This window comes from Colletotrichum tamarilloi, assembly GCF_030869305.1.
Source record: "Colletotrichum tamarilloi strain Tom-12 chromosome Unknown Scaffold_68.1, whole genome shotgun sequence".
Lineage (NCBI taxonomy): Eukaryota > Fungi > Ascomycota > Sordariomycetes > Glomerellales > Glomerellaceae > Colletotrichum > Colletotrichum tamarilloi.
In genome coordinates this window covers 68,271-79,105 of record NW_026849450.1, presented here as the reverse complement: position 1 = coordinate 79,105, position 10,835 = coordinate 68,271, and the positions used below count along the sequence as shown (strand labels likewise).

Below are 10,835 nucleotides of genomic sequence, written 5' to 3'. Positions count from 1 at the left end.
GCACCAACTTTCTACCGCATTGGGTACCCAAATTCTGCCTGCAGCATCACGCTTGCCCATCCCCCAAGGCAGCTTTCATTAGCCTTTACCGCCCCTTAGGTACCTCTCATCGCCCCAAGGTGCGTACGTGTTCCGTTCCGCGCGTCAGGAAAGCTAATTCCACGAGGAATGGAGCTGAAAAGACACATGGCCTGAACCTCCCAAAATGTTTCAAATCCACCATTCTTCCTACAATACCAATACCATCCACCCTGTGCATGCATCCCGCTAACCTGCACCCGCTCATATAGAACACGGTCTTTTCCTGTGTGACGATCAACACACCGTACAAAAGTCTCCCCCTGACATTCTGCATCTTCATCTACCCTCCTCTACCGACGCCTTCCACCTTACCGACGCGCATCAATCGCATTTTCCACATCCAACACCGACACCATGGCTCGCATCCAGATCCCCATCGACGCCCTGACGAACCGTCTCGGCCTGCAGGAGCGCTTCAACAGCATGCGTTCCGGCGGTTTGAGCGGCCGCTTCGCCAACCTGCGTCCTGTCGGCGAGTTCTTCGACATGAAGCGCCTCTCCAAGCCCGCCAACTTTGGCGAGGTCCAGTCGCGATGGAACTACAACCTCTCCTACTTCTCCAGCAACTACAGCGTCGTCTTCTTGATGCTCAGCATCTACGCTCTGCTGACCAACTGGCTGTTGCTTTTCGACATCATCTTTGTCATTGCGGGCATGTTCCTGATTGGCAAGCTCGACGGTCGTGATCTCGAGATCGGCTCTTTCAAGGCCACCACATCCCAACTGTGGACCGGTCTTCTCGTCATCTCTGTGCCCTTGGGCCTGTACGCCTCGCCTTTCGCGACGCTGCTCTGGCTCGTTGGTGCTTCTGGCGTGGTCATCCTCGGCCACGCTGCTTTTATGGACAAGCCTATCGATGAGGCTTTTTCCGGGGAGGCGGTCTAGATGGTCGGCCGCGAGCTCCCAAATTTGCGCCCCAGTGGGGAAGACCATCAAGGCGCGGGCGGAGGAAACAGGGAGCTGCGCAACAGGGGTCCTGGGAGGACGGGACGAGAGTTGTCGAGGAGCTAGAGGAGACGGAATTGGACAATTCAGATACACAAGGCGTTGGTTTGGTTTCGCGAGGAAAGCGGTTCGCAAGCGACCCGCTCCGCTTTACGGGTACAGACGTGGGTGACCGGACGACGGCATTGCGTAGAGGATACGACTACCAGCATTCGGACGATGACGAGGACGACAGCCAAGACGACAGCGAGGACTCGGAAGAGTCCTCTTCGGAAGACGACGAAGAAGAGGAAGAAGAGATTGATTGGGATCAGCTTTCTCCGAGAGAGCGGGATGAGGCGCTCGCGCACAGAGCTCTGGCCCGTATCCGACGTGCACAAGAACGGGGCAAGCTCGAGGTCAACCTTAGCAAAGAAGAGATGGCAGCCCTAGAACGACGGAGGAAGCGCATTGAAAAGGAAGCACGCAAGCAGGAGCGTAAGCAGCGGCGCGAAAAGGAGCAGCGGTTCGCCATTCCGCTGTCGCAATTCCAGCCAACCTCCTCTCGCAGAAGGTCGCCTACGTTGGCTCTGGAGGACGATCTGCCCCGCCATCCGTCGCCTGGAACCTTCGCCAATGTCCAAGACGGTGGTGCGATGCCGCCCATGGGATACTTTCCGCCGCCCAACGCTTCGCGCACCCGCCCTAGATCGGCAACTTCCGCTTCGCAGCGACCGACGTCTCGAATCATGGGCGAGAGGGGCTCGTCGCCCTTCAACTATGCCTACGTTCAGGGGCCTCCAGGCCAGCGTTTGCCATCGGATAACATGTCGCCTGCTTCTTCGACCTCGTCTCTGCCAAAATCTCGAAATGGCGTTGACCCATTCCAGTTCCAGACTGAAGGTCCCGCCAGTGCCGCTCGACGCAACGTATCGGGCTCCACCGACGGGCGCCGAACATCCGTTGCGCCTCCGACGGGTCGAGGCGGCCGGGCTCCGCGCGGGCCGCCACCCGAGGAGAGTAGCAGCGAAGAAAGCAGTGAGGCGAGCAGCGAGGAAAGCACCAGCGACGGCATCGGAAACGGTGCTCAGATCGTCGAGCCGCCGCAGCGTCCGCCGTCATCCGGTCCGACTACGCGGAGAGGTCGCAAGGAGGTCGTTGCCGCGGAGGAGGCTGCCGCCCGTGAACCGGCACGTGAGGTTTCGCGGGGCAAGAAGTCTGCCAACCCGTCGCCGTCCAAGAGGAAGCCTACCGGTGGTCGGCGCAAGAAGAAGTAGTCTTTTCGCTGTCAAGGGCTGGGTCAAAAGTTGTCTGCCGTGTCTAGTACCGATAATAGAAACGATACTCCGTATTTCTTAATGAATTCCTTGGTCTCCCATTGCCTGCATCTCTGTGCTTCTAGTCTCCATGCGTACTCCCCTTAACAAGTTTGTTTAAAGGTCATCAATCGTATCTTGATATATCTAGAGGTATATATGTAAATGCGCCATGCACGGTCGTAACGTGGCATACAATTTTTCCAAAGGCCGGTTCCCAGGAAAATGCATGGGACGAACCAGAATAAATAGTCAAAAAAAAAAAAAAAAAAGCCCGTAAACCAGAAAAGAAAACGCTCCTCAGTCATAAGAATGCCGAACAAGAATGTCCACCCATACCAATCATAGTTCTTGCCCGTTTGTTCTTTTTGCTCCCGGTGCCTTGTGAGTCGGGGTTTAGACAAACATCTTGGCAACACCATTCATAAGCCCATCAGCCCAACCACCGCCGCCACCACCACCACCATCCCGCTCAACACTCCTCCTCTCCCACGAATAATCCCCATCGTACCCTCTCTCGACATGCGCGTGGGTGGCAGCACCACCGCCGAACCCGCCGCTCGCCATGCGGACCGCCTCGCCGACGAGGCCCATGGAGTCGCCCGAGGCGGCCTTGGCGCCGATGCCAATCATGCGCTCGATGCCCGGCGGGAGGCGGAGGCCGAAGCGGGCGAGGAGGGCGGTGAGGAAGCCGCCCGTGATTAGGGGCATGATGACGAGGGCGACGACCTTGTAGGGGTGCTTTTTGGCGTAGTAGACTAGGTCGCGCCAGAGGCGTTTTACCTGCTTGAGGGTCTTTTGGACGAAGCCGTTTCGCGGGGAGCGTTTGTAGTACGAGGGGCGGCCTTGATACATCGTGTTAGTTCTAAGGTATTGGGCCTTGGGGAAAGCCAATTGAGTTTCCCGGATTGTAGAATAGCTGGATGAGGGGGAGGCTGGGTTGAGGATTCAATGGACAGACATACCACCGCCGAAGCCGAAGAATGACGAGCGCGAGGCATTGGGAATACCGAAAAAGGAGCCGCGCGACGCATTGTTCTTCTTGTAGTCGTCGCCGCCAAAGATGGAGGCGGCGATGCTGGGCGCGCTGTGTCTCTTGCTGCGGGAGCGCGAGGAGGAGCGGGAGCGGGAGCGGTGCTTGGTGCTGTGCTTTTTGGAGTGGTGGGAAGAGTGCCGGCGGGAGTGGGAGGAGCGGCCGGAGATGACGCTGCCCGTGGACAAATCGAAGAAGCCCATTATGATGTTGCGTGTGTGTTGCGTGTCTCGCGATTGTCTTGCGGTGTAGGTGTTGTAGGTGGTGTGGGAGAGCTCTCTGTAGTGGGAGAGCTTCTTGCTGGGTGGGTGTGGGTGGCTGAGACTATCCGTACGGAGACTAGGTCCGGGATGTGAGGTCGTGGTGGTGGGTGGATGAAGGAGGAGGGACACAGCTGGGATCAAGCTGTGATTGTCGTGGTGAGAGAGGCGAGCTCTTGTGGATGCTCAGGTTGAGAGGTGGAGGAGGGGAGAGGTTTGTGTAAGGAGTGAGAGAGTGGGAGTGAAGAGTGAGAGTGAGAGTGAGAGTCGGAGAGCTATCGAGACGTGGAGGTGGTGAGACGGTGCGGTGGAAACCCACAGACGCCAAACCAGTCCGGGGAGGGAATTAAAAAACCCTTGTGCGAGGCTGGAGAATGCGACACTGTCTGGCTCGGGGAGTACTGTTTGCGGGATGGGATGTGGCGCGTTACACACGGAGACGAGTTTTACTATGCCTGGGGGGTTGTCTTGTCTTGTCTTGTCTTGAGCCTTGATGAGGCGTTCGTACGGATAGAGCTGGCTATGCTGTATTCGTAGCCTTATGACATGGGGTCTAATTGAATTGGATGGACTCGCCAGGGGAGCGATGTTGAAGCTCGCGAACTGGTGGGAAGGTCGGAGGGGGAGGGGGGGAGGGGACACTGGTTCGTGCTTTTGGTAGACGAGAGTCTAGAGAGACCAGGAGGCGAAGAATGGGGATAGATAGACGAGAACGACGAGGGTACACCCTAGGTTTTGAACTCTGGATGGAGTTCGTTTTGCTGGACAACTTCAGCCCAAACGTGGATATCTCCTCGACACCTTGAACCTGATCGCGGATCTTTCAAGTGTTGTTGCCAGCTTGTCAACAGTCAGAAGTCTTTCAAGGGCCCAGGCCAGGTGAATTCGTAGGCTCTCGCAACTCTCTCGCGTGCGCAAGAACCAGGGTTCGTTTTTTTCTTCACTGGATATGCAAGCGATTTCCGACGCAAGCAATTCGTTCGGCAAATGGCAAGCTTTAGTGTGCGGACTGGGGGCTGAAAAGTTGTGAGTGGACGGGGAGCGGCGGAATGTGGGAATTCGCAACCAAACTTTTGGACTCTTCTGCGACTCAATGCGTGGCCCTGCGTGCGAGTGTCCGCTTCCGATGGATATACGTAGTAGAGAACAGGTCTGGCCAGGAGGGGAGCACAGGAAGCAAGTGTTGGACCTGTTGGTTTCTTTGGTTCGGCGAATGAGGGTGACTCTAGTTGTCTGGATGCTGAAGAGAAGTGGACGGTCTCCAGTTGTATGAGTCTTTCAGAGCCTGACTGTGCAAAGTCCCAACGTCTCAATTGCAACGTATCAATTGTCTGTTGTTTTGATTTTTGATTTTGTTCATTCACCGCTGGTTTGTCGTCCTGTGTGTCGCCTTTTTTGAGCTGTATGTGACTCTTGTCGTATTTTCAACATGATCCCAATTGATTGCTTTTGGTCTCACATATTGTTGGTACGTATCCCATGTGAAAGTATGTAATAGACCAAAAAATGGATGGCTGGGAATCGAGAAAACCGTCTGGACAGGGTTTCGCAGGGTCCCCATCCTGTCTCTCCCAAGGCCGAAGCTAAAGGAGCTTTGGTGCTCGATTGTGACCGGGGTGGTCCAAACGCTAAACGGCTTTGGGCATGGCATCTGTGGATGATCAGTTGCGGTCTGGTGGGGAGCATTGCGGATGGGATGGGACGGGATTCTCAACTTTCTCTCTCCTCTAGGAACGAATTTCGAGAAGGGTTGACTTCCTCAAAGACAGAGGCTTCGAGTTTGGACACCGCGTCGTACATCTCATGTGTTTGGGCCAAAGTAATTTCATTTCTTGGTGTTGGACATCGACAAGAAGAAGCCCCCGGGTATGTTGCCTCAGAGGTCCCGACGAAATGTCAGAGACGTGGAAGTGGTACTTGCTTAGCCTTCCGACGGGTCGTGCCTATCTCAGGTCTAAACCTACATCTCAACCGCAGGCAGTGCCGTGTGAGTTGAGGTAGGTCCGGAAAAAACATGACACTCTAACAGAAGGAAGGATTGGTCTCTACTCTCAACTGCGTTGGATGAGGTGATTTCCCTTGGCCCTTCCCTGATATTTATGCGAGTTTGGCTGGACATTTTCCAAAGTACCTACCTCAAAATGCTCAGTTATTTGACTGGGAAGGGGTGCTCTAGGCTGCCCAGATCACGCAGAAGGTCCCATCAACAACCACCTTACCAGGAGCTCCCATCTGCCTTCCTAACGTACGCATGGTAGGGGCGAGAGAAAGTCTGCGTGTGACCAACAGTCTTCTACCTTTTTGAATGTCAAGGGTAGTGTGGTGGTGAATGGCAAGTGCGAATGTGATCAGTGTATCCTCTATGAAGACGGAAACCCGGACAGTCTGGGTTCCTTTGCTCTCGGGGAGCCCTTTTGTCCATCCCGGATCAGCAGTAATAGTAAATTCATTGAATTAGAGCATCATACGCGGGAAGAGCTGTGAAACTGAAAGATATGTAGTAAATCACACTCCAGGAATTGAAAGCCAAGGTAGGCAGTTTAAATGTCCAGATCTGGAGGGCGAAACGCGATTACACCACTCTTATCGAGACATTTCGCAGAATTGGGCAGGCCAGCAGCAGCACCTTGAATGAGTGGTGCTTTGCTCGGTCCGGTTCTGCATCATGTCACAATCAGGGTGGCATACTGCTCTGTTCACAAGAACATTTCCAAGACATGGCATTAAAAAAAAAATGAAAAAACAAAGACTATCGTTTGATTTGTCTAGAAAAGATAGACGCTTGCTATACCTCCCAATTACGCCCGTTTCCTCTATGGTATCTCATATAGTCATAAAACAGAACGCCAAACTGGATTTCAAGTAACATTTTCCAACGAGTGTGCTGTTTCCCCATTTCCCGAATTTGTAGCAGATAACCTCCAAACGCCTACATCGCTGAAAAGATCGTAATCAAGACCATGTAGAACAGAGAACGAAAACTGGTCTCAAAAGAACAAGGAAGAAATGCATACCGCCCAGGAGAGAAGGAAGCAAAAGTCGCACACGCGCTCTCTCCCTCTCTCTCACGCAGTCAACCCCATGGCGCGCAATCGACTCAACACCCCAGCGTCGCGAATAAGCCCCGTGCCTCGCTCCATCCACGCATCAAACCCTTCCAGGCTCTCGTTTCCCGGAAAATCATCCCAAATCTCGGCCTCGGTGTCCGGGTACCGTGAGTGAATGCCCCTCAGCGCATCGACGTTTGTCCACACCGGCAACCTCCTGCGTACGCAGCAGTAGTAAAAGTAGAGAATCCGGCACAGAGACTGTACTCTTGTGTGAACAGCCTGCTTCCTCGCATCATCGTCCGCCTGGTCGTACACGGCGGCGGCGTCACCTGGTACCACAGCCCACCACGACAACCGCCAGCGCAGCGTCAGGAGAATCCGACCGAGCCTCTGTAAGAACGGGAGGACCTTATCGTCGTCCATGTTCCCCGACTCGTGCAGGAGGCGCTGAAGGTTCCCGTAGGCCTTGACCTCGAGCTTGCGACACATGAGCTTCGAAAGCTGCGCGGCGAGGACGAGGTTCTCGGCCTCGAGCGGACTCTCAGGGTTCAGGGCTTGCTCCACGGGTGTGCCCATAGGCGTGAACTGCCTTTTGGAGACGTAGGAGAAGCCCGCGCGGCTGGGCATGTTGTTGACGAGGCAGAGTAAGGCGAGTGGATCGTCTCGCGACGTCGTCAGCTGGGTCATGCAGCGCTCCCAGTCGTCTGTCTTGGGATCGACGCGCAGGATTTCTCGGTCGATGAAGGCCTGGAAGCTGCACTCGCTGCCGTCCATCTGCTGTCGGAGACCGTGGAGGTACTCGTGGCACGCGTCGAGGTCTAGGACATAGATGGGGCGGCCGTCTTGGTGGACGCGAATATCGAAATGGCTTCGCGCGCGGTTTACCCTGTGGATGAGATTTTCGATTTGAATTTGCCTGGGGAGCTCTCTGCGGATGCGGGTCTTGTTGTCATGGGTCGGATGATAGATGGCGTGTTGGGCTGCATGATGGTTAGTCTCCACGTGGAAGATATCGGTGCTCCGAAGATTGACTTACAGATGTAATTACACGTTCCCGCTTGAATGAGGTCCTCAAAATGGGCTCTGACGCAGGGCCCGGGCCACCTTTGAGAGCCGCCGTGTTTGTCACATCCGGTACAAGAGCCCTGAGAGGAATCATCACTTCGATTGCACTGGGCACAGGTTAGTGAAAAGTACCACGGACTGCCTTGGTAACAAGTGCTGACCTTTTGCTTGGAGTGCTTGCAGCGAATGCACACCATCTTCTTGTTCCGCGTCTCCTTGGCCTGTCCACGAGAGACGGGGTCCATCGGGCCGTGGCGGCGCCCGCGAGCCGGGCCTGACCGACCGGGCCGGCCCACGAGGCTTTGTGTATCAGAGGATCTGCTACTGCTGCTGTTGCTCAACCTTCTTGGGCGGGCCACGATGGGCATGGGCTCTGTCACTCCTGACCTCCTCGGTGGCTCGGATGGGCGCAATCTCTGGAAGTGAGAAGCGCCAGATACAGACAGGAACTGAGCCGTGGTACGCTGAACGGGGCTTCTGCGTTGCGATGCAGGAGTGGTGCTGCTCATTGCCGATTGAAGTCTGGGGACCTGTCCTCCGACGACTGCATCCATACGGACCGGGTCTGATCGTCTCCTGAGTCTCCTACCCGGGACCAGAAGGCCACTCGCCGCGGTTACGGCAGGGTTCTGTGCTGCCGATGTATTTGGGACGCTCCGAGGTTGTGTTAGTCTAGGAGGTGCATACATCTCATTAAGGTAGTAGTCGATGGGATGCGTCTGCGAGGGTGAAGGCGGGTCGGGAGTCGCACTATCGCAATAGTCGCCCATGTGAATGTCGGGCATATCAGGTGGAACAATAACCAACGACGGGCCCAACTGGTTCGCGTTATACGGGATGAAGCCTTCGGGGAGCGATGGAGTGCCCCACATCAGACGGTCAAAGTCGTCAACCCTCCCCTCCCCGACATCAGAATCCCAACGATCATAGAAGGGCGAAGTGGGACTCAGACTCAAGCTGGTTGACAACGAAGTCTGATTCGCCAAGCCCGTCGACAGGGCGCTGACATGCGGGCCCGGGACGCTTCTTGGCGTATCGGCGGGAGCAAAGCCAATGTCGGAAAAGGCATCATCGACGCCGAGTACGGATGATTGCGGGGTGTTGGCCGCCGTCGCCGACGAAGCGCCAGAAACGGGACTCTCTACCTGCAAGCTGAGATACGGGCATCTAGTATTCACGATGGGACTACTCTCAAGGGAGTGGTTCGCAGACAGGATGACGTCGGAGAAGGTGGTGCTCGGGCTGTTGATGCTGCCAAACAAGCCTTGTCCAAAGCTGTCATCGAAGCCTACACCGTTACTAAAGTCGCCAGCATGGCTGAAGACGACGGATTCCTCCTCATCGACGCCAGACGAGCTCGCCTGGCTGCTTGTTCGGGCCAGCTCCGACGACACAGGTTTGGCGGCGTCGAGCTCGATGCCATTGTCAATGGCGAGGTCGAAAGGGAGATCGTTCTGGTCTGCCACTGCCGCGTGGGTGGGCGGCCAAGTGGACGATAGAGCGGAGACGCCGGCTTGATGAAGATAATCTGGAAGCTCGGCGTAAAAGTCCCTGAGCTATGTTAGACAATGACTATGACGGTGTCTCGGGCAAAGGAGACAACGAGGCTCCAACTCACTTGATCAAGGACTCATCGTTTCTAGGAGCGTCGGTGCTGAGGAGGCCGGCGGGACCGATGGGCTGAGCAGAAGAGCCATCATGGCCTGCTGCTGCTGCTGGCCATTGTTGTTGGCTGAAGGGGTCGTCGGCCGATTGCCCGGCCCATGTGAATGGGGTATTGTTCCTGATATTATCCCAGTGTGCCATACCAGTGTGAAATTTCAAGATGACTTTGATGATGAATGCCTACTTTATCCCAAGAAGGCTGTGTTGGAGTGAGTTTGCCCAGAAGTGTGGCAAGAAGAGGAAGTGAGTGCCCCAAACAGGCTGGGGAGGGGATGGGAGGCCCTTCATAAGGTATTGTTTGCCTGGGTTGGCAAGACGAGGCTCTGCTGTTGCTTGGCTGGACCTTGATCAGATTGATTGGAGGCGTCTGTCTGTCCGTCTGTCTGTCTTGTTGGCATGTGGTTGACGAAGGGTGTGTGTAAGTGAGTGTGCGCGTGTGGGAACAAGCGGACGAGAGGAAAGCTTCCGTCACTGAGTGTCTCTGCTGTGGCATCTGCGCGGTGCTTTCCTTAGTGTAGCCCAGGGGACTAAATGGACCAACCAGACCCCTAGGCAAGGGGAAACGTGCACGCCTTTCGGTGTGTTACAGCAGAAGTTGGCGCCGGGGAAGGGAGTTCCAGGGCTCCGATATAGGGCGGCAGATGGCGGCTTACACCGGTTCTTGGTTCTCTCGCACGCCTTTCGTCCAATGATTTAGACACTTTCTTTCCTCGTCCCAATGTTTGGTTTCCCTCCATACATGGCAAGGTTGTGATGTCCATGAGGAGGGTACATGAGCAGGGTGCAAGGTAAGTACTTCCTCTCCACTACACCATCTCGTAGTCCATACTCCATCGAGACAGGGCGAGTGTGTGGTGGACCAAGAAGAGAGAGAGAGAGAGCCTGCAGAAGCTCACGTTGGGCAAACCGCAAGGCGCACCACCGACTCGGGACGCCTCGTCCCAAAGTTCAAGTATTTCCCACAAGCCCACAAGCGTGCCAAGTTCTTTGGCTGCTTCCGAGTCGCATTTATGGCATTTATGGCGTGTGTGTGTGTGTGTGTGTGTGTGGACTGTGGCCTTGATCCGAACATTGGAGGCATTATCCCACCCTCATCTACCTCGACTTTCCCTTCTCGTGCACTCGACCTTGGTCCCCTTCGTAGATCCATCCGATGCGGCGTTGCCGTGCTCCGTGGTCGGCGGGGTCAACCGAAAGACAAGAACTGGGCCGGGATGGATGAGGAGGGGAACATCAATTTTCAGCTCTTCTCAGAATCATCGGACAAAGTCAATACCGTGCCACATGACAGGACACGACACAAAACAGACCCTTCTTTACTCCGACTAGAGGGTCAAGGTAAACACAGAATATCAGCCCTGTGGGTTCTCCCATGGACCACGGTAAGAGTCATACCTCACATCGGAGCTTTTCTTGTACCCCCCGGTTTGGTGTTGTCTCT

General features: G+C 55.3%; 3 protein-coding genes across 3 annotated transcripts; 1 reads left to right on the top strand and 2 right to left on the bottom strand.

The window, feature by feature from the left end:
* Window positions 1-435: 435 nt before the first annotated feature.
* CTAM01_11831 (prenylated Rab acceptor 1) lies at window positions 436-2,282 on the top strand (the record flags this gene model as incomplete). Its single annotated transcript, XM_060527840.1, has 2 exons — window positions 436-960; window positions 1,038-2,282. The coding sequence occupies 2 exons, from the start codon at window positions 436-438 to the stop codon at window positions 2,280-2,282; spliced, it is 1,770 nt and encodes a 589-aa protein (XP_060377510.1).
* Window positions 2,283-2,717: 435 nt separating this feature from the next.
* On the bottom strand, window positions 2,718-3,557 carry CTAM01_11830 (uncharacterized protein; the record flags this gene model as incomplete). Its single annotated transcript, XM_060527839.1, has 2 exons — window positions 2,718-3,166; window positions 3,287-3,557. 2 exons carry the CDS (start codon window positions 3,555-3,557, stop codon window positions 2,718-2,720), a joined length of 720 nt encoding a protein of 239 aa, XP_060377509.1.
* Window positions 3,558-6,679: 3,122 nt separating this feature from the next.
* Window positions 6,680-9,535, bottom strand: CTAM01_11829 (uncharacterized protein; the record flags this gene model as incomplete). Its single annotated transcript, XM_060527838.1, has 4 exons — window positions 6,680-7,644; window positions 7,701-7,836; window positions 7,891-9,280; window positions 9,348-9,535. 4 exons carry the CDS (start codon window positions 9,533-9,535, stop codon window positions 6,680-6,682), a joined length of 2,679 nt encoding a protein of 892 aa, XP_060377508.1.
* Window positions 9,536-10,835: the final 1,300 nt, after the last annotated feature.